Below are 24592 nucleotides of genomic sequence, written 5' to 3' on the forward strand. Positions count from 1 at the left end.
AGCATATATATGTACATGAAAGCTTTCGTAGTTGAAAGCTGATGGTTCAAGTATGGACGAGATAACAGAACAAATTTTACACATCAAATATTTAACTTAGGTATTCTTTGAAAAGAATAAATTTTGTTCAAACGATACATTTTATTATAGGAAGTGAAGGCTTGTGATTTTTAGAGTAATACAAAAAAATCAAGAAATTGGTCTCTCAAACTTTGCTATTTATTTAAGGATATTTGATTTTTTAAGTCTGTTAGTCGTGTGTTTTCTTTATTACTGCTCGGTATTCGAGATTGATAGAAAATTTTGCTTATTGTAACTTTTATTATTTCTCTTTTGTGATTAAAAAATTAAGTACCCTTATTTTAATCACATAATTTTATAGATGGGGGAGCAACATGCGTAAACATAATTTTTATAATTTGTGCTATTAGTATATACACCAGAATTCGCGCCCTAGAGAAAAATGCAATGTGATGATACCCATAAAATGTAAAAACTTATCTATAAAAATTTCGAAGTTATGAGAGTTTAAATTTTGCACTTTGACTCTATTTATTTCTGTTGGAAAAATAATTTTCCAAGTTTTTTGCTACAGGAAAAAAGAGGAAACAAGGAAGCTGTATCCTCAATTGTAACTCTGTTAAATGTTATTTCTGGCTTTTATTGGCAAAATTTTTGTACCTTCACTAAATAATTATAAAATAAAAACATATTCAAGATCATCAGTATCATTAAATAGACATAAAAAATGTCAAATTGACAGAGAAAAATTTTTAAACATTTTTTCTATGTTCCTGGTATCTTATCTTACTTGAAATTTTTCTCTAGGGCGCGAGTTCTGGCGCACCCCTGTATAGTATATCAAATGTGTGGGAAAATTTTCTCGCAAAATGCCTTTTGCAATGCTTTTTGCAAAAATTTCCGGTATACCTACTACGCTGAGAATGACGAATTTCCGTTTGTCAATTACGTACGTCAAACGTTGTTTCGAAGGCGTTGAGTTAAAAAATAAATTTTATTATTTTAAATAATGTCGAACGGTTGTACATTTGGGTGGAACACTGTATGTTACATGCAGGAAAGGCGTGAGAGTGAAGCCTACGGTTAGGGTAATGTTTTAGAGTAATTCAGGGGCGGTGCTCGTGCTTGTCATATTTTATTTGAATGTATGTATGCATAATGTGGCTGATTTGGTTGAACGCGACTGTAACCGGTTGCTAGTTTCATCGGCTTTTCATATTTTAAAGCTTAGACTGGCAATTAGGTGAGTGTGCGTGAGCAAATTGGACCAGTTATCACAAATTTAATAACGCTATAAATAGCCATGTACGATTGTTGAGTAAGTTGAGTATGTATGACGCAATTAATTTAGTGAAAATGGCCCAAAATGATATGCATTGTTCAATATATTAGAAGCTGACACTTGAACTGAATTGAGATATATGTTCCATCGGTGTAATATGTTATAGCTAGACCGGCTATTGTAGACAAGTTAGTCCGTTAATTTCGAATATCACGAATTAATAGTCATAGAGATACATGCATTTGGTAGTTAGAATCTATTTGAGTTGTTGTCTCAAAATCCCTTGCTTAAAACAAAAATCTGATTTCGTAAAGCAACTAGATATATTAGTTCAGTAATTGCGATAGGGAGACGAGTCTTCTCTTTCTTCTCATTGAGAACAAATCCGTTCATTTAGTAAATTTCTCGAAACGCGGAAAAGTGCATTAAATTACTTATCGAAAATATTTCCTTTTTATTTAATCACAAACTGCGAACAAGCTTTCAATGTCCAACTTTTTACAAAACGCCAAAGGCCAAATATGGTCTATTCGCTAGGAAAACGTTGTTATAAAATTATTAATTTCCACTTTCCTAGAGGCTAGATTTTTTTATAAAAATGTATTGTAAGAGAAGTATAGCTTTTTTGTGGGGTAGAATCTAGAACAGTATTTACCCGGCGCTCCGACGTCATCGCGCCTATAATGAGATATAATATGTAAATTACAAAGTACTGTTGTGTTAATGCAAGTAAGATATAATAGCAACGTTGTATAAGTATAAAAGTATGTACATAATTATTATGACAGTGGAATGAGCAAAGAGCGGGTATTCCCTAGTGTGTTACACCCTCTTAAAGAGCTTTTGCTAGTTCATTATGTAGCCACCAAAATAACGAAACACATTTGCTGTGTTGAAACGTATATTTTTGTGAATGTCACATAAAAAACGAAGGGTCATTTTGAAAAATGTTGTTTTGTTTTTAGACGAGAAATTTATAACAAATATTTTTTTTTGTAAAATAAATCAACTTACCTGATCACTTAATCTTATTAGCTTTTTGTGTTTTTAATGTAAATAGATTTTGTTTATTGTATAAAGTGATGGGGATAAATGAATAACCACAAAGCATCTTGTAACTGTCTTTATTTCAATTCCATCTTCTACTTTATAATAATCTAGGTTTGTTTTGTTTTGTTAATAATATTTTGGCGTGTTGAAGCACGCATACATTTCATGCGTAGCAGCCAGTGATATAAAACTCTTTACAGAAATAAATACTATAGGTATCAAAAGTACAAAGTACCATTTGATCTAGCTAATCTTTACAATAATCACTCTTGGGCTTTGTACTCCCGATTCCTAAATAACTAAACGTAAATCTTTTGATTTTGTCCCTTTATATATATGTGTAAAATAAACCTATTAACTAAACTGAGATCACATACACAAACCTAAGTTGTTTATTTTCTTATTATTATTTTTAATTTAGTTTTCCTCTAATAACGCCATCTTAAAAATCATTTTAAAAATAATATTTGGCCCATTTTGATGCGTTATCTGTGGAAAATAAATAACATTATCGATGTTTGTTTTTTGTACAACAAAATATTTAATATCTTTACAAAACAAATTAACAAAAAGAGTTCAACAAATTATTTAATAAAAATAAATATCTATAAAGATAACACTACCCGGTGCGATTTGAACTTAATTTTATTATTGACAGTTATCTGGTAACATTTCACAATTAAAGAAATAAGCACGTCCTTGGGCAGCTAACGTGAGTATCAGTACAAGCAAGGTAACAGGTATTAGTCAATGTTTGAAACAATAGAGCAAACATGATGTATGTTGTATACGAAAAAATACAACAACAATGTCAGAATCAAGTCAAGTTTGATATGTACTTGCGTAGTAAAAGTATGAAATGGGTAGTTCGCGTTAGCTGAAATTAAACCAAAACCTAGAGGACACAGAAGGACTCACAATTATCCCCGTCGGCTGTCAAGTGACATTTTCGGGACTATCACAGAATATGATATTGTTGGCGAAATTCGAGAATGGTTCGTGCCCGGTCGGTTTAGCATTGAAGAGGTTCATAGTACCAAAATGTGTCGGATGGTTGTGTTCCATTAGCCGCCTAGGTCAGGTTTTTGGTTCAAATAGATGACGACTCTCTCGGTTTGGAAAGTTTTGCGTTTAGAAACGCTTCTTAATTGACTGATTCTAAGACCAAAGAGTCGTCAACCTAAAGGACGTGCGAGTTTCAAACAGTTGCACGAGTGCCGGGGTTTAACAACCACACGAGTTGCGGGGCAATGGGCAAGTGCTGGGCACTGGGCGAGTGGTTCCTTTACACTTAGACACTAATACAGCCGTTAAATATGAGGTGCTCCTACAGTTTAGCGTGCAAGTTTTATACTGTCATTAACGAACATATAGCTATTTATATATAAATGCTAAATAATACTCGTCGTTCTATGTTCTACGTTTAATCTGCGTTATACTTGTTAAATCTTGTATCAAAACTTTCCTTCATTCACATTATATATTATATAAAACGTCGGATTTTGCGATATCACGTTAGGCTATGTGTATTGGTATCGCGCTCGCGCTCTGTTAACGTTTGGGTATAGTATATACGTAATACTTAAGCACGGTGACGAGTGTCAGCTCGCGTAGCGCGGAGTGCTGAGCCCGACTTAGTACTTTCTAATCCTACTGACATCACATGTCTGCATGGTTGCGATAACTCTCTGTATGTACAGTAATATACAGTATGTATATGTTGGGCAGCTATGACGTCGTCAGCTTGCCTCTAAAGCTACCGCTACTAGTTCTACACCGTGGTGCTCGCGCTCGTTGTGTACAATTGCAGCTGCCGTCACTCCGTGTCATTCTCGATTAAATAACTACCTATTCACCTATCTAAATGTCTACTTATTTAGTTATCTATCTATTTCTTAGCTATCTTAACTTACCTACTTGTGTTTGTACAGGTCAAACTGAAAACAAAAGCCTCCTGGCAATTCTTTACAAATATAAACTCTTATAATCTAAACATGTTCAACATGTATGATAACACTACTGCAAGAGTAAATATTAACTAAAGTAGAAACTGTACTGTAAATGATTGTTCGATAAGGAAGCGGGCAACAGACGGCGACGGGAGTGGAGAGCCGATTGAAGGACTGAAGAGCTGACGGCTGACGGCTGACGGCTGACGACTGACGACTAACGGGCGACCAACCCAAGAGAGCGAGAGTGAAAGCGTCTTCACTCTTCATTTTGGTTGTTGGTCGCTTCCGTACCCGCTTATAGCCTCGACGGTGCGTATTACCATCAGACTAGGAGGCTGGGAGTAAGCCAATCCTCCTCCGCCAACTGCCAAATAGACGTCACATCAGCAGGACACACACGGTCTTGCCGCCCGACTTTGGCCACGGACACGCACTCATGCAAAAAAAACCAGAAACCAGTGAATCTAACGGGGCGGGAGTGGAGTGGAGTGGAGTGTGAGTTAGGCGCTAGCCTAGGCGGCAGCTGACAGTGCAGGGTCGCAGGACGCAGGTCCACATCCTCTCACCATTCATTACAACCAAACCACCTAAGCCATCAGTCACTAACTCTGCAGCCTTAGTCCTCCTCAGCTCTAATCAAAATGGATGGACATTTGGACTCCAAGTTCGATTCTGTGTGACTAAGTTGAAATTTGGCACGAATAATTGCAAATTCGCGATTAACTACGGTACGATATCTTAAATTGTATTAAAATATCACTATGTCGAGTTGGTGGCTATTGTGTGTGTTTCATTGAGCCTGAAAGAAAGAAAACGCTATTTAGAAAACGCGCCAAACGGCGACGCGGCTGCCGGCATTTCATCAATTGTCGGCCGACACGTCTCTCGAAAGTACCAAACATACCTACGAGTACGACATCAAGTCGGTACCGAGCCTCATGCTCGGACTCGGACCCAATGCTTATGCTCACGTTGCTAAACCGAAAAATCACAAGTATCAAATACTTAAAGACAAACACACTCAACATCTGAGGGACTATAGGCGGCATGTGGCATGTGGCACGTGAATAATGCATCTAATTAATAAAGGGAAAACTAGCGAATGAAACATTTGCCTTGACCAAAGTGCAACATCTCATGTGCATGACAATATCTAAAGCATCCATTTCCATCTCCCTTTCCTCCTATCAATAACTTCAACAACCGATATTTTATCGTCGAAATAGGAGTCGGCAATGGCGCAACAAGATCATTTTGGGTACGTACAGTGGTCCACATTTCTACTAATCATGCTTCCTATCACACTCGCGCACTAATTCATTCACGCCATGCCATGCACGTCACTTAACTCCATGCACTAAAATATTTACTTGGTACTGTTGAATGGGAAACACCAAACCGGGCTGTTGTAGAGCGGCGCTAGGAGCTGCCATTTGCTGAGCGGGTAGCTGGGGTTGTCCAGGAATCCCTTGCCAAGTAGCCGGGACTTGCATGCCCATTCTGTCAAACAATTATAAAAAAAATAACGATAATAAGAGAAAATTTTAATTAAGATACTAATTACTAATTGTGTTATCGGAATTTCCCTACCCCATGTACGACTGTTGGTAGCCTGCAAACTGTCCATACGTGTAGCCCTGCATCCCCTGTAGAAATTGTCCTTGCATCTGTGCTGCAGCTGCTGTAGGGAAGCTCTGCGGGTACCAATAGCCCAATTGTTGTCCATAAGCACCGTAAGGGTACTGGGTACTAGTGAGAGCTTGGCTTGCAGCGGGGGCATTGTTCGGGTCGCCCGATTCTTTCCCCCATGAACATTTAACCGTCTGACCACCGATTTCAGAGTTATGAACTCCGACGATTGCGTGGGTGGCTGATTCTTTGGTCGAAAAACTGAAAATAATTTTGCTTGTTAATAGTCTAGTCCGTAATTTGCGCATCGGATAAAAACTTTCGGATGTGATTACACTCACCGAATAAACGCGTAACCTTTTTCTTTAAACACGCGGATTTCTTGGATTATTCCGTACGGAAGAAACGTCTTCTGCAATAAATCTTCACACAAGCCGTTTGTAATGCCACCGCAATACACCGTGCAATTGGTAGCACTGCTTTGGTTGTAAATCTCATCAAACGACATCGGTTTTGAATTTGCTGAAAAACGAATCACCTTTAGAATTACGGTTTAGAAAATCCTCAATAAATCAAAATAAATAAAGGACACGGCATGTTTCAATACATAAGTGAGTCAACAAAATAGCAAACGGAACTCGTGCCTCTCAAATATTGACAAAAAGAAAATTTAGAAAAAACACTTTCCATGCCAATTTAAAAACATTTTTCATTTTTATATAAATATTGGAAAAATTGCGATTTAAAGTCATTATTTTTGCTAAATCGCTTTATTAAATTATTATATAAGACTATAAAAAGAATACCATGCATCTACATTACTTGTAAACATAAGGGGTGTTTAGTTACTGCAATATCAGTAGAAGAAAATTATAGCAACACATAAACACCCTGTATATGTAGAAGTTACGACCATTAAATAGGCTTGTGAAAGGTTTTTAAATATAATTTTAAAAATACTTAATCGTCTACCTATTCATAGTCCAAAATGTAAAAAATATGTAAAAATATGAGTTTAAATAATTTAGCTGACTTTTCAATTTTTATATGCTTTAATAAATTGACTTTCCGATCGAAAAAGTGAGTGAAGAGGGCGAGTTAAATTAAAGCCAAAAAATTGTATTAAAAACGTAGGAACTAAAAAATGTTATTTTTTATTATTTCACGTGAAACGCAACTCACCCTGTACTGTAGACATTAAGTGATCAACATAAAATGTTAGACAATGTATTATAGGTACATAAAACACGGTTGTTTTTTATCACTCTTTTATGGTTTACCCTCTTTATAGGTAAGTAAGTGTTTACAATTATAAGTTTTTAATTGGTTCTACAGTTTCAGTTACAGTCCAAATTTATCATATTTTTATTTGCTTCTTTACGGTTGCATAAGTATTGAACTAGTCAATAAGTTAGACAGTTTTAAAAAAAATTGAAAAGTTAGCTATCTTTTTTATAGAAAATATTAGAAAAATCTAAGATTAAAGCTAAATTGTACATTCATTTGTATTCTATGGCAGTAAATATACGAAATTTTTGTGATCGAAATCCAAAACCACTTACTGGTTTGCCGTTGCGTAAGTATCTGAAATGAACAACAACGGAAGATTTAATTCGAACAAAAGAGATGAGATAATTGTAATTTTTGTATCGAATAAAGTGAAGCATCAGGGATTCAGGGGTTGTGTGCTCATAGGAAACGCTCCAGACGGCCCATAAAGAGGTGCGTTAATCGAAACGAGCGATAGGGGTCGCATTAAAGTACCAATTCTAAATCACGCTCGGCTTTATCCAACTTTATATATTTACAACAGAAGAGGAATGGTAGTACCTATTGCGTCAAATGACCTTATAAAACGATATCTGTAAGTTACGACGGGCCATTAAAACTCCACCAGGACAGTCTCAAATAAATAAGATCGAGCTGAGTACATCTCTCTTTAACGACTGTTTTGCAGTGCGATTACGATTCCAAATGAACATTTAGTCGCGTGTTGGTTTCTCGTGACAGCGACGAAGGACCAAACACGCACATGCTGCGGGTGCCCACTGCGGACCGGCGACCACCGACACCGCCTCTATTTCCACGGTTACTACTTTTCTGTCTGTTCTGATTTCAATAAAGTACTGCGATGAACCGTTTCACACTCACATGATAAGGCTTTTGATAGGTAAAATAGCAACAATTCTCTTTAGAAACTTTCGAAAGTTGCGACAGATGGAGTATATCTATTAATCGATGGCGTTCAAGGATAATGTCTTGCCGTTTTTCGAATAATCGATTGTTTCATTAAGTAATTGTCGTAGTATTGTCACCGGAACATTCGATTACCAGCGATACAACCCAATCAAAGCTGCAGCACGAAAAACTCTCCGTTGGCGCGTTAAATTATTCAAATCGGAAATAGGCATCCGTGAGGATCAACAGTGTGTTGGAACTATGAATTCGGAATTTAGTTCGACGACCTTACCCAATGGAAAAGATTAGGTGGGCGTCAGGGTAAAAAGGTGAAATTTGAGGTTCGGTAGACGTTAGTTGGCTAGTAGTTGCTTCACGTATACGCATTCGCGATCGGCATCGGCACGAACGGCCATTTAGCGCCGGTAATCAAATCTGGAGCGCGTTATAGGTACAGTATCGTGACTATAAATAAGATTTACTTGACAGCTCGTTTTGTACTCCAACTTCGCTAGAATACCAATTGTGCATAATTTAGTGTATCGTATTGTGACTCAGAATTGGAAGAAGTGAAGAGATTCTCATAATAGATGATTGTGAGCCCCCCCCCATGTTGCATGTTTGCCATGTGCAAAATAACTTTTTATAGAAGCAAAACATTACGAATTCTTAGAATATGCATGCTACGTACAAGGGTGATACAAATATACATGTTTAATTAGGGTGCCTAATCTCTTATTCAAATCGACAATTTTTGTTTTTCATGAATTTTTTTGTGAGTGCTTGCAACTTCCATCGATATAAATTTTGTTCGATTCTTAGAATTGAAAATAAAAAATTGTATATCTAGAGTCTAAAAATTATATTATTGTCATCTTGATTTAAAAAAAGCAGTAAATTGTTTTTTACGACATATGTTGCTTTCGTTAATTATGCAAGCTATTATTCGCGCTGACATCGAGAATGTTTTTGATCATATTTGTGATTTATAGGCTTGTGAAGAAATTTTTTTGAACTAGTATAAACGATAAAAATACCGAAGATTGTAAATGCTTTAAAAAACGAACGGCTGTTAAAGAAGACAACATAAATTTTTGCTTTGCAAAAAACTACATTCGATTTGTTGGTTTAGATGAGTATTTTCAAATTGCTTTGTACAAGAATTTTAAACGTATGTTTTTTTTATATATATTTTAATTTGAAAACTCAAGAAGCTAGTGATTTTATTGAAAAACTATAGTGTTGTTTTTTCTTCTTACTGTCAGTGGCCGATGTAGGCATATACAGTGTGTCCCCGGATGGGTGAAACGGCTTTTGTAAATGATCAAAAAATCTCGATTTAAATTTTCATTTTTAGAGGTTCAGTCTTGCTTAGTAAAAGATTAATTTCTAACATAATTTTAGTTTTAAAAAATCAAGTAACTTTGGAAATTCTCAAAAAATCTTTTTTTGTTTTTTCTGTGACGTGCTTTTTTCTATTAAACAAAGTGCCTTTTATGTGGTAAATACGACAAAAAGTTATTGAGTAAAGTTATTTAGAATCAACATCTAGGCCCGATACCAAATTTCAAAATCATCGGCCAACAACGATTTTTCATTTTGTTATGTTTATTAATTCACAAATAAAATAATTTTATTTTTAACAGTTCTTTTATTATGAAGCAAAAAATTCATTTAGATTATTAGTACTAAATAAATTTTTGACGTTTCTGTTAATAAAAAGCAATTATATGAACAATCATAGTTGACCTATGATTTTGAAATTTGGTATAGGGACCTAAATGTTGATTCTAAACAACCTTTTTTAATAACTTTTTGTCGTATTTGCCACATAAAAAGCACAAAAGAAAACATTCTTTTAAAAATTTGTAAGGCACACTTTATTTTTCAAAACTAAAATTATGTTAGAAATATTTATCAAAGCAGGGCTGAACCTCAAAAAATCTATTTTACAAGAGTCGTTTCACCTATCCGAGGACACACTGAATGTTTGTATTAACGTTTTTGATATTCCATCAACAACATTTATTTTTTTCCTCTTCGCTAAAATTCGCTTAATAAGTGCATACTGTTTCTCGTGTTTGCTGTTGTTGATTGTCAAGTTATTTTATGCTTTATGCCATATTCTTTTTTTATATGGGAGATTTGTAACAGGTAGGAGTGAGTGTGTGACAAAAATGGAAGAAGAGGAAGGAAAATGTGAAGGATGAAACGATTCATGTGTGGATTATGAGATAGGGTGTGTGCAGATCGGCGTAGGAGTATCGAGACGTAAGGAAAAGAATAAAGTTGGGTTAACGTAATATTTCGAATCGACGTGGGTGGTAGTGATTACGTAGCGGTTAGAATTCGGTTCCCATTTAAATAAATAAGAAGGTGAGGAAAAGAATGTGAAGGGAAAGAGGCATGTTGAAGTTAGATAGAAAAAGTTGTGAAATGATTTGAACCGGTCAGAGCAAAGAGGGGTTGTCTTTGAACGGTGGAAGGTCCGGTACGGCGTGTTCCTAATCTGGTGTCACCTGTGGGACAAGGGGCTATTGGGAAGACCCGAAGACCGGATGGCTGACGCCATTAACTCAGTTTGACAGTAAAGTGACAACTTGTTGGCTTGAAGATTATGCGCTTGATAAGCGTGCTTGCGGAAAGGGTGAGAGGAGACGGTCAAGATGCGGAATTTGGCGTCCCAACGGAGAGGTAGTGCGGCAGTTGGAAGTTTGGGCGGTGACCCAATCAAGGAGCGATTCTGGGACTGTCAGGAGTTATATACCTGCGGGGGGCGAAAGCGCGACCGCTCTTTCCATTACATATTCACATATGCGCTCGAGAGAATAAAGAAACTTCTGATTTGATGTGTGGTATATAGGTTTGTACGTAAAATAGCTTGGACGGTTTTATTTTAAAATCAAACTTAGCGTTTTATTTTACTTTGTGCACTGTTTATCCCGGATTTATAAAAATACATTTGAAGAAAACAACAAACTTTAATGTTTTTTACCATTTGAATACAAATAAGTCTCCTTTCTCGCTCCAAGTATTATTACATTCTAAATAAATATTGTTACGCGACAAAATAACACCCAACACGTCGAGTAAAACAAAAGCCCTTCCGCTATAATTGAAGCTCCAAATACGCTCCTTACTTTTGGAGTTGCGCATAGGGTATCATACCGAATTAGTTTTTGTTTATTTTACCAAAGGCGCAAGCTGTAATTTCAGAAGCCATCAAACCCAAACAAAGAAAATATGGACGGCGGTGCTCTTGTTAAAATATGGAAATAGAACATCTCTAACATAGGTAAGCTTGGCTATATATCCGAATGCGCATTCAATTTGACAATTTGAAACACAAATATCCGATGCACTCTTGCTGATCTTCCATCGCCTTTTATTGCCACGCCGAAATGACGGAAGGTGCTTCCATGCTTTTACCGCGCTGCAGATTCCGCACTTCCTATTTATTTTTATTAGCTTCTAACAAAATTCAAAATTCTATTCCACAAGAGAAATAACCTTAACTTTGGACGTCCCGCGTCTTACACCCTTCTCTCAATTGTCATGTTCTATATCAATTTGACACTTTCATCAAATTTTAATACCGATCCAATTCTATAAAACAATATACACACACCTGTTATAACCGTCGCTACTAAGATTTTCTAAGTCACTTAAACTCTCAGTTAATGACTTTTTTTAATGCGTTAACTACAACTGTAACGACTTTTCGAATTAACATAGAGCAAGACAAGAGCGCCTTTTTGTCTAAAAGCTCGTGTTAACAAACATGTCGTTTATCACCGTAGCAATGCTTAAAACTTATTAACTTCGCTTAAAGTTGGATTTAGTCGATTCATTTTTGTATTAGAAATGTAAAAACACGAACGCACCTGGGATAGTCGGCAATAAATTCCTAGCTATTATAGAATTTTGTATTCAGATTTATTCATTAAAATATTACAACGATATTTTCTGTAATATTTGTCTTCTTCGCAATGTGCAAAATTATAATAAAAAATATTGCACTGTGTTTGTATTTCATGCATTAATTATAACGGGTGTAGACTTGGACAGGTGTGCTTAGGAAAATCAATGGTTATTTTTGTATGCGTGACTAGTGAGTCACTTTTTTGTTTTAAAATAAATGCTAAATACAAATGTTGGTCATTTTCACTCCGGATAAGAAACCGGAAAATTATACATATTGAAATTTTTGAACATGTTTTTTTATTTTTATGCTAATATCAACCCTGACATAATTCGACGTTTTACCCACAAAAATTTTGATTTACTCGTATACATGTTGAGGAGTAAATTAACTTATCGTATACTAAAACCGAGCCATTGCATGATATTCCTACAATTTGAAATATAGAAAAATTTGGAAAATTTTCAAAGTAATCTTAAAGAATCTTTGTAAAAAAATCCTTGAACAGGTTTCATATAACTACACGTTCAAGATCTAGCATTGAGATGGCGCTACGTGAATCTTCCTTTTAGTAGCAAGATACGATTTACATCAAAGAAAACTTGTTACGGTTGATTTCTTTTTGAAATAAAATATTACGCTACAGATATCACTGTTCTCAATTTTTGTACAACAAGAATAAATAGTAAGTAACACGTCATTTAAACTAAATTTACAATATTAAAAATGAAAAATTAAATTTGAAATAAATGTGCATCTACATATTTAATTAACAGTGTTTTTACATTTGAATAGTTTGGAAATAACACAGTAAAAATAAATAAACTTTTGTGGCAATAGGTAGATTATTTTTATAAAATAATTAAAAAAGTTATTGATGTTGTAGTATATTTTTGATGTATTAATAAAATAAATCATTTGAAATATATATATACATATTTACAGTAATAAAAATATATAGACACTTCCATGTAGAGTGTTTATAAAAGCAAATACAAAATGAATGTTTGGTTTTTGATGTTTCATTTAGTATAGTTAATAATAAACATATCATTAATATATTTTTTACAAAAATAAATTTGCGAAAAATTGTAAATACTCGTAATATAATGTAAATGCAGTTTACGTCTTTACAATTGACGGTTGTTCATGCGGATCCGTAACATTAATAACCAAGTCTAGTGGTAGTAAAGTTGTTAATTGTTCGTGAAATCTCGGAGTTGAGCATAAAACTAGCAGCCTCGCAAAGCTGGTGTAAATAAAAGATAAAAAAGTTTATGTGTTCGGATCATTGATTAGTTTGCTAGTAATTTAAAAGAGGCAGTAGAAATTAGCAATTAGCCTCAAGTTTAAAGGTTGCCTACCTTCAGATTTGGGTGCAGGCGGCTTTCTTGTCGCCCAGTTGGTGCGAATGCTTCGACTGCCTAACCATTGTCCGTTCATAGCGTTGATAGCGCTTTCAGCCTCCTAGAACCAACAAAATGATATTAAAGAGAGTGGAAACAGCGGCCGTACTGTTCGAGCAAATAAGCAAATCTAGAAAGATAAACAAAGCAGAAATGTAATGACAACACGGCTGAGTTTGAAGAAGTGCAAAATTTTTCGGTAGATAAAACACGTTTTTTTAATAAATGCGCTGTTAAAAAGATAATGAGTGTGCGAAAGGGAAAAAACGCAGTAAAGGCAATAATAATTATCTAAGTGTTTGTAATCTCTTTAGGTTGATCGAGTGGCAAGTGGGCGCGAGGCGTCGAGCGGCAGTTGTTGGGGTTATTAAGGCGAGGCTGCATCGGAAAGAAACAATTACTTCGGCACTTGTTTCCGATGGGGTCCATTTCTTATTATAGAAATGTCATTTAATCTAGACAAAAGCGGCCATAAGCGCAAATGAAACGTCTAAAGGAACGACATTCACAAATAGGTAGCGCGATTTAATTCTATCTGGAACACCATACTTGTTGCAAAACCGTACCGTTGCGGTTTGGAGAAATGTTCTCAGATTACACGCTTCCGATAAAGGTGGGGGAGTTACGACATTGCTGCTCCCCCGGCAATTTCTTGAACTGTTCCACGGCAATCAGCCAAATAAGATGGTTGTCGTCTCGACATATGTTTAGATATTCCCTTACCATACGCACATGTCATTCCCGACGAATCAACAATTTCCCTTTTGGATGATCAACCAATTTACCGAAACTGAATCAACACACTTATTGTCTCTTATCTATGGAATTGCATACAATTACCGTTATGATCCGGTATTAAGTATAGACTTGCCATTGTGCCCCCGATCAGAGAACATACACAAAAATGGACAGCGTCTTTTTTATTGCCGGTTTTTCTTTTTATTAGTGTTGACGTCCTTTTTAAGAATAACAATAAGTCACAGGGAAATTTATTCGCTTTTTCCGGCAACTTGACAAAACTTGACTGGCCTTTTGCCGTAACGTGTGTGCGTGTGCTGTGATTTGTTAATAGTTCTAGATAAGCTTATTAGGGAGACAACCCTGTTGAACTTTGTTTTGATACGTTGTTGTTCATATTTTAGCTTAATGGTTTCCCAAACAGCGTGTGCTGTTGAGAGTGCTTATAACTCTGTTTGTTGATAAAAAAAAACATGTTGGAGCACCTGTTTTCAACAAAATTCCATATAATTTGTGTACCTTTACCAAATTTACCAAAAAATCTACCTTATATAGCCCATAAAAACTCGTGTGTTCTAGATTGATTAAATGTCAACTGGAACGAAAATTAATGTACAGTGTAATAGTTTGTCATAGAGAGAAAATTAAATTAGAAAAGTTTTGCACAAATTCAGATCTCATAAAGACATAATGGCGAAATGTTCCAATTTTTTTACCAATAAAAGCCTTTTATTTAAAGAGATGAGATAGAAGTACGAATTATAAATGTTGGCTTCTTAAAATCAAAAGTTAAATTTTTTAATTTTTCTGTTTATGACATTATCATAATAATAACAGTAATGGAAACGATAATAGCAATCGTAACAATAACTACTAACTGTATCCTTACATTCCTTTAAATACCAATTCCACTCTGTTATTAGCAACAATTCATACAAAAAAGATAAATTCATTCCAGTAAACGACTCACTTTACTTTTTTACTCGACATGAATAAAATACAACTAAAATCTTGTTGTACGAATTCACTAAAATTAGTATATCCCTTATAGTGTATTTAGCACATTGTAGCAAAATTATGATAGAAGACAATATCAATAGATAGTTTTGCAAAATTGGTTGAAATACTTTTCTAGGCCAGACAAAAAAAAATAAAAAAATACAAGTGGTCACATATTTAACAAGATTTTATTTTAAGTATTAATTACTTACAATGTTTTGCGTTATTATTATAGTGAACGTACGGACCAATAAAAATATCCAGTACTCCACTGCAAACAAAGAGAATGTCACTATAATGTACGTTTCGGTATTATTTTTGTCATTATTTAAAATTCGAATGTTCTTTTAAGAGTCTGCTGGTGTCGAGTTTCGTGTCGTTGAAAAATATCGCATCTACCTATCATCATTCGCAACATTAAAATTATTGGAACAAACCCAAACCAAAAGTAAACACAAACACTTGTGACAAGTTTAATTTGCCCGTTAAAATCAACATCGGTTTATTTTTCAATTCGATGCGATAGACTTGTATTTTTATTGTTGCAATATAACAGGTTAAACAAAAAGAAAAATATTAAACACATTGTATGCTAATGTGTCGGCTTCTCGTGTTTTGTTTGAAGCTAAAAATTGTGTGAAAAAGAAACAACAATCATTTAATGACATGGCTGCGCGTGGAAGTTCCTGATTGTCGGGTTACTTCTCAAATCCTGGTGATAAGCGATCGCAGTAAAACGCTACTTGGCGAGATCAGGATGTGTCCATTAGTAAGTAGGGTCTAATTTTATAATAAGACCGTTTTGGGCGGACATTTGGGATCTTTTCTGTTGTCCGGTGTCAGCGAATCAATGTGGCGAGGTAATCACTGGTTTTGAGAGCGATTTCCACTTTTTATGAATTATTTATGAGTGAGTGCAATTTAATCGAAACGGAGCACTTTTGCATCAGCTAATTGTTGGTATTCGCTATATATGGAGTATTAATAATTAATGGAAAATAGTATCGCAGTGGTCTTGCGGACCGGTGTTAATGTATTACACACGAAGTTATCGTTGCTGTTGATTAATTATAATGCGGTCGGAATAATCTGCATAGGGTTTCGCCTGAATCGATTATTCCACGTCAACGTCATAACGTGTTCACGTTCCCACTCGACCGTGCCATCAGGATTGGGACCCCGTTTAGTCAACAACGGAAAAGGTTGGGCCGTTAGGGCTCCCATTTGCTGTGTATTACTTTTTACCTTCGCAGACGTATACCGTGTTTTAATAAACTCACGTCTATCAAATTAACGCTTTAAAGTAGAGAAGTTCATCAGCTGCTATTTTACCGAGTTTTCTTTCATCGAGATTTTCACGCCGGATGTCGATAGACTTCCTAGTCTTCTCATTTTTTCTTTGACGCCATATTTTATTACCGGTAGACGTCAATTCCACCGATTAAATTTACAAGATTTGCTTTTTCATTGCCCGATTCAATAAATCATAACGCCATCAACTCATTAATGCTAAAAAAATACGTCACTTAATTAGTGTTCCTAATAAATATTGAAATGAAAGCATTAAATGCTCATAAAGTGCAATTTAGAAGACACTTCGAAATCATAAGACTCATCCAATTTCATTTCGGAGCTTCTACTAAAAGGTAGTTCCTGCAGCTAAAACTTGCTGATTTTATGGATCATATAAACTTCATATTTTGAGTAAACGTAAATTTTAATGCTTATAGAGATATTTTCTTTAGTAATAATATTTAGTCAGTTTGACGAAAACCAATTTCAGAAGATACAAAATGAATTCATTTTTATAAGCATTATTTGTTTGTGATTTAAATAAAAAAAAATGGTAATGCATCTGTTTAATTAAATGTTCTTGATATTTTATACATATCTAAAACAATGTAACTAATAAATATAAAACAACGTAACAAAAAAATATACAATATATTCTTGTGTTAGTTCAGCTAACCAAGAGATAATTATCTAAAAAGCTGAATTTTGTGCAAATCATAAAGTATTTTTCTATTTTAAATAATAATAATTTTTTGTTAACAACAAAATTGTGTCTGTACTCTAGCGAAATATTTTTTTAAATTGAAAATTTCGTTATTTAAAACGTACTGCAGTGTTGGAATATAATCAATACGAGTTGTATATCTCAGCAAAAACCATTAGCATTTCCAGAAATTTAATTTTTAAGCTTAAATAGTTAATGTATTGTGTTGTGTGAAACTCTGGTAAAATAGTATTTCTCGTTATTTCATGTTAAGTTACTTTCTGCATAATTAATAAAATTTTATGTTTCTTATATTAAAATAACAAAAATATTTTAACAGAAGTAGAAATTGTCTATCATCAAGTGATTTAGAAACCAGTAATCTTGGTTATTTTCTAAATAAGTCTTTTACTTACAATATATTAGATATTGATCTTAGCTAGTAGTAATCCACTTGAAATGATATGACGTGGTAAGTTTACGAGTTATTCAACTTTCGTTTCGTACGTTCTGATTTAGCTGTCAGAACTCAATTAGAAAAATGTATATAATCCTGATAAAAATCAGTCTTGTTTGTTTAATCGTTTTCTTGAACCACAACAGTTTGGTTTTATTATATAAATTGTTAAAGAGAAAAGTTAAAAAAGACATAGTTTTTCTGATGAGATCTTTTTGCCGGAATAAAAGCCTGGCAAGTGTCCAGCATTTCGCAACGCTAACATTTTGTTATATTGTCAATGAATACTCACAAGATACTAACAAATTTAAACATTTTAAATTAGTCAAGAACAAAAACTATATAAATTTAATTAAAACTGCCACATTAAAGAATGACCCTGTCTTTAACTTGCTCTATGTAAATAATTAAATATAAATAAATAATTAATAAATCAAAGCATATGAAATAAGTGTTATTAAATTTAATTCACTTTTGGTGAACCAAGTTTTGGTAATATAAACAACTTTGGGAAAGTCCGCAGATTTTAACAAGTACTTGAGTATTTGTTTTAAAGACTTTTCTCACGTTCAACGAATATTCAAACTTGCCGGCAAATGCACGGTTCATATTCATGTGAAAGTTGTAACTTCTTATTCAATTTTGAGTCCGGCTAATCATTGGTTGCAAAGCAACACTTTGTATAGTCGTAATTCTGGTAAAAATGAACGCCATCTTTTTTAGTCATCACAATTTTTGAGGAAAAATTATAGGTATAACAGATATTTTAAATAAAATAAAATCAAACACGCTACAGGCGAAACGGTATTAATTTCAACTTGTTTATTTAAACATGTAATTGCATTAAAATTTATATATAAACTATTCAATAGTTGTATATATTTTTCTCATTTTGCTTGTTCAATGTTGATTAGTTTTCCATAGTTTTTTAACTTGTTAAAATTACTGTTTACTTACGGTAATACGAGAAGTTGTAAGAAATAAATCTAACAAATAGCTTTGATTAACTGAATTAATTTGGAGTCATAATTTTTGCATTATTTGCTGTTTTAAATTACAATTTCAATATGAGTAATCTCAATTGTAATTAAAATTTTGCAATAACGCTATTTGAAAACTAATGATTTCATATATCATTATTAATTATTTATTTATTTCACATGTAATATTAGAAATAAATGCCACATTTGCAATTTTCGTTGGAATCGATATTGCAGTGTTAAACGCAAATTTAAGACTCAAATTTTCCAAACCTTGAATTGAAATTCAATAATTGCAATACTCAGGAAGTTAAAAGAGTTAACTAGGATTACATTACCAAACTAATTAGATTTTTCAGTAAATAATCGGAACGGAATGTCGAATAATATAACTTTTTGTGAAATTTCAGCCGAAATGTTTTTACCGGCCAATTGTTATATTTCCATCAGTTTTTCTTTTTTTTAACAGATCAACTCTGGTCTAATTTTTCCCATGCAAATGTAAATTTTATTTTTTGTAAATTTCGGTATCCGCTAAACTGTAAAATCTGTTGTAATTGTTTGTGTTTTTGTTGTAAAATTTCCCACTAGAAAAAAAGTAGCCACCATCCCTATATTCAATTAATGTTTGCAAATGTACGTAGAATAACAAATAAGGTAATAATTAATATTGACTTAAATAAATATTAAAAAAAACTGAAACGCAAGATATGAGTGTGAAAACTTAATATAAAATATGAAAGTTTGTTTGAAAAATTTGCACTTTTCTGTGTTAATAAGTCGAATTTTTGAATTCGAAACTAATTAAACTATTTTTAAATCAGTAAAATCATCGGAGACTTTTATTTGAAAAGTTCTTTAATTTTGGTTGTTAGCAAATGGTGATATGAGTGATTTTTTATTTGATGATGTATAGGTATAATGTAATTGTAACATGCGCAATTTTAATTAAATTTTAATTAAAACACCAATAGAGTATCTTCATTAAATGAAGATTTTATTGAATTTTAAACTTTGAGGAAGTTATGAAAGCTCCGTTACCGGCTTATTGTTTTTATTGTCAGGGAAAACTAAATTATAACAGTTTTAAAATTGTTTTAATCCCAGCAACTGCCGGAAAGGCAAAAATTAATACTATTGTTAATTACAGGTTAGTGTTGAAGAAATTGATAGCCGTAGATTATATGTATAAATAGCTCGAATGAAAGCTGTTATATTCTTGTTTACTAAACTGAAATTTAGTTGGAATAAATTTTAAGTGAACTTTCCAACAGTTTCCTGAAAGAATTTAAATTATTAAACAATGCATAATTTAATAAAAGTCTATAAAAGTTTATGAAATCCCAATGCTGTTTAGTCTTGAACAAAATTTCTGATTAAGCAGCGCAAAACCTCAGACCGACTTTGAATAATTACTTGAGCTCAGCTTGATGCAATTTTTTTTTATTTTAGATATAATAATCGGTTATTTGACTTGAATTACGTTGTAAAAAAAATGTGAGGCAATAGGTTCTTGTTAAAGTTGTTGTGATGAGGAATACAGGGCCAAAGCTGGATGATTATAGTTATAAGTAACATAAAAAAGAGGAAAAGAAAGGTTTAATAAATCCTGAGTGTTATTAACGTGAGCAATATGATTTTTGGGGCTTGTTTGTGGAATTTTATTTGAAGTTGCGTTGTTTGTACTAATTTAGTTGTAATATAAGAGTGTAGGTAATGCAGGTGGGAAATGGACTGTAACTGCGAGACCGTAATGATAATATGAAAGTATGAATGTCATGGAAGTGCGGGATGAGCTTTTGTATATTTGTTTATAAGTCGGGGCAATACTTGGCTGGCGGCGCTCTGACATACTTCTTAATGCTAGATTTTCAAAATTGCAGTCTTTCTAATTATCATCCATCCCCTTGTTACATTACCGAAAGCCTCAGGCGAAGGCTACATACAGTTAACGTGTGCCATCCAACCCTCTGTTTCTGTCGACTGACTTAGCTACGTTCAACCACAGAACGTTAAAAGGGAATTCTAAAGAGCGAGCTTTATACACGGTTCTAGTTCTCTACAGTCTTAATAGCTCTCATGATACTTTTTGTTCCACATATTATAAAGGGACCTCAAACTTAATGTGGTAATCCGATGGAAACATCTGGACTTTTATTTTTGCATATGTTCCTAATTTTTTTCTAAATTAGACTTAAATGTAAATTTGTAGGGGATTACAATTTTATCAGTTGCTGTTGCAATTTTATGATTGAGATAAAAGCAATGCTGCGCAAGTTTGAAATTGCATAAAGAAATACGAATGTATAAATTTTTGAGAGTATAATAAAAGTGCAAAGGTATGAATGGATCTATATCCTGGCAGACTACCGATGAATGAAAAACCGAAGAATGAATGAATCTTTTCGCTCTCTATTTATACTGAATCGAAATTTTTACACTGGCTGCGCACGGCGAACTATTTTTATTTGTGTTTACATGCATCAACAGATTCGGAATATATCCGATTAGAGGTTGTGTGGCATAACTCTTAGATGAAAATTTTTAACTTGCTCGGAGCTTAGAGTTAAATTAAATGCCAGTCGACTTTTTAATAAACCTTAAAACTCGATTCATTATTAATTATTAAATCACAACTTAGAGCTGAAATTCAGGTAAGATGTTCACAATTAAGCTGCAAGCTGCAAAATCTAGGCGGCTGGAGCAGACGAACTTGGCCCCTTTATATAAGTTTCAAGGTAATTAACCATCAGACCGACTCATTGTGTCAATGGCATCCTGTCATTTGAAAATTGCTGGATAAATGGATACAGTCGCGCAGGAAACTTTGCCAATCTGATAAAGTGTAGAGGTTTCCATTGTCTGATGCTGGTTGATTCCAGGATTTTGCAGTGTAATGCAGTGACGGCTCGTGTCTTGCCATAATGCGGCGAGACGCCAATGGAGATAAAACAACAAGCTAAGAAAAACACGCTTTCTTTCTGTCCAAGATTAATTAACCGTGGAAGCTGAAGCTCCGTCGATAATAATTAATGCTACAGCAACACTATAGCTCCATTGTATTTTGTTTATTTTTAACTTGCTTTTCATTATCACATGTTGTACAATAAAATGCAAATAAATGTGGTCACCACAGGAGAAGAAATTGTGTTCCAGTTAATAAAACAAATTCAATTTGCAAATTAAATCAAACAAATTATAACCGGTGATCGTTGAATTAACATCAAATCAATTACGTTTTTGCTTGTTAATTTTGAGATAAACTTTATTCGTAATTAATCCTTAAAGGAAATTGACTCGCTTTTTTGTGAATTTCTTAAAAGTGATTTCAATTGAGTAGTTTGTAGTGAATTATTATTGGATCTTAACTTATTGAAACAGTTTTTGATAGAAACTATATTTGCTTTTTAGTGTCAAGCACAACATAAAGCTATTAAATTTTTTTTTATTACATTTAAAATTCAGAATAACATATTGTTGGATTAAAAGTTCTTGCTTTGACATTCTGTTACAATGGAAACATTATTTTTAAACTTATAATGAAATAAACTGAAAATGTTATTTGGTATTAGTGAGATTATATAATCCACTAAAGCAGCTTGAACAGTCCAAGTAGGGTCTCCTAATATGATTATATTTATTTGGATGTGGAATCTCTGCGCTTTCCCATTTCATGTGGCAACAGATTTCCAACATTGGGCAAGTTTAATTTTAACAAATTGCTACAGTTATGTTGACACTAATATTTTAAAATATTAAACGGCATATGTGGTCCCAATAGCAAAGTTTTCAACAATTCCTTTTTTCCGATTTATAAAAAACTTTGAAACTATGTCGGCATTCCACCGATTGTTAGCAGAAAATCGATCGTTGCGGTTAAAGGCAAAATATTGTAATTATTTCCGGGGTTAATACTACTTTAATTCTTCTTTCATGTATAAAATGTTGCAAAAAACGTAGCCAGAACAAAAGTAATTTTCCGATTGGAAATTACAGGCATTATACGAGACAAAGGAAAACGTTTCTAAAGTCGATTTAATAATGGAATCCGTTATTTCTCTCGTTTATTTTTTTGTATAAGCTTAAAAAATTCTGGTGGCAATAGATATGACGTGGCTGAGTGACCAACACCGGCGTTGAATCACTGTCACTACGCTCGAGCAAAGATGCAAAGTACGATGGCCGCAATACAACCCCAACAACTCTCCAACGAGATGACCGGCCATTTGGCCGAAATGAGATCCATAACGTAGAAATGTAAACCCCCTCGTTCCGAGCATTTCCCACAGCGTAAGGTCTTTGTGCGGAACGATATAAGATGGCATTCCGCACTCTGTACTTCGCCACTACAGCTAAAACACAAGAAGCCGTTTGTCGACGAATTCACTTTATTCGCATAAAATTGCTGCCTTGCGACCGGACAAAATGTCTACAATGTCGTCAAATTAAAATCTTAATCAACCCCATCCATTCGGCCAACTCTAATCATTCCGCTCTAAATGTAAAAATTCCACTACTGAAGCCATCCAAACGCAACTTCTTTACGATCTCAACAATTACGACACACCCACCAGAAACTGGGAAACTAATCCTCGCTGTTGCAAATTTAGTCAGTTTTAAAACCAGTGCTAAAATTGTAATACAACTAATTGTAATGATTATAGCTGGCTTTCGGGAAAATTCAGGTGGTGAAACGTCTACAAAATACATTACGTTATTATATTATAATGCCATACTTTTTTATATCGGCGGTATTATTGACAGTTTATGAACAAATTTTCATCCTAAAAAGATAATTTTTGATTGATAGCAAAGTTAGTTTATTAAGCACCTCTACAATTAGCAAAAGTTGAAGTTATCTTCGGTATATAAATTTATCTAAAAATTGAAGTAGCGTTTTAGTTCTGCATGGGTAACAGTAATTTTCCTCGGTAGTAGTTCCGAGAGCCGTCGTCGAACGACCCATAAATCAGTGTTTTGCCGTATCAAAAATTTATACAAAAGATTTATAAGGGTCCATGAAACTGACGGTCGCCAAAGTTAGATTAGAATATAAAAAAAAAACAACAATTATGTTAGGTGTTATGATTTCCCAGTTGGCTGTGTATGCAGTATAGGTGTGGCCCTGATTATGGAGCGTAAATATAGTCACGAACAACCATTAAGGTAGGGGTTTATGTATTTTTAAACAATCCTCTCTTGCTTCATTCCTTTCTTGCTTAGCAAGTCAGGTGATTCGCACAGGTCGTAATATTTTTACGACTTGAAAAATTGACACTTAAACAATTAATAAAAAAACAATTTGCGCTCACAAACATGCATTTTGTAACACTCAAATCAATAAACTTACCGCCTTTTTAATAAATGAAACGAACCCATATCCTTTTGATTTTAGAGTTTGTGGATCTCTCACAACTCGGCAGTCCCTGTAAAACATTAATTAATAGAATAACTAATTCACAGCAACTCCGAAACTTCTTTTGACACAATTTTATTCCTCACTGTTAATAAAAGAACAAACAGAATTTCAGTAGAGTTTCATAAAATTTTAATATTTTTTGTAATAGAAAAACAATGCATTTAACTGTGCATTGTATTGTTATTTTGTTTGTCAACCGATCAAATGTAGGTTTTAATTTTATTTGTACAGTTTGTATTTACTTTCCACGGGTTATTGTTAATGTCATATTGGTGAAAATGAGCGTAAAGAGGTCTAGAATGTCCAAAAAGATAAATAAACGTATCTTGTAATGGCACCTCGGAAGTTGCAGTGCAATTAAGTTTTATTGAAATAGATTTTTTTTTCAGATGCTCAAAGCCATATTATTTGATGTTATCATTGTTTCAGGAGGTTGAATGTGTTCCAAACGTATGCTTTTGATAAATCGATAAAACTACCTCGCTATAAAATTGAATTTTTATTGTTAATACAAAAACATGATAATTTGGTTTTGTGTTCGTCGAAGGTATTGTTTTTTTTTT

The 24592-nt window shown here is 33.7% G+C and overlaps 1 protein-coding gene across 3 annotated transcripts in view; it reads right to left on the reverse strand.

Moving 5' to 3' along the window:
- Nucleotides 1-2412: 2412 nt before the first annotated feature.
- LOC123006876 (nucleolysin TIA-1) overlaps nt 2413-24592 on the reverse strand; it is a 144728-nt gene continuing 122548 nt past the window's right edge. For 2 of the 3 annotated variants that reach the window (XM_044401774.1, XM_044401776.1), the window contains 6 exons: nt 23961-24036; nt 13399-13501; nt 6276-6456; nt 5896-6195; nt 5676-5805; nt 2413-4669 (listed from right to left, as the gene is read on the reverse strand). In XM_044401774.1, coding sequence (XP_044257709.1) covers nt 4628-4669; nt 5676-5805; nt 5896-6195; nt 6276-6456; nt 13399-13501; nt 23961-24036 — 832 coding nt within the window. In that variant the 3' untranslated portion in view covers nt 2413-4627. Of the gene's footprint in view, nt 5105-5675; nt 5806-5895; nt 6196-6275; nt 6457-13398; nt 13502-23960; nt 24037-24592 lie in introns of all 3 variants that reach the window. The other variant, XM_044401775.1, reaches the window with a different exon arrangement.

Source organism: Tribolium madens, unplaced genomic scaffold, assembly GCF_015345945.1.
Source record: "Tribolium madens isolate multiple individuals breed KSU strain unplaced genomic scaffold, Tmad_KSU_1.1 Scaffold_2;HRSCAF=44;Tcas5.2_LGX, whole genome shotgun sequence".
In the NCBI taxonomy this organism is placed as follows: domain Eukaryota; kingdom Metazoa; phylum Arthropoda; class Insecta; order Coleoptera; family Tenebrionidae; genus Tribolium; species Tribolium madens.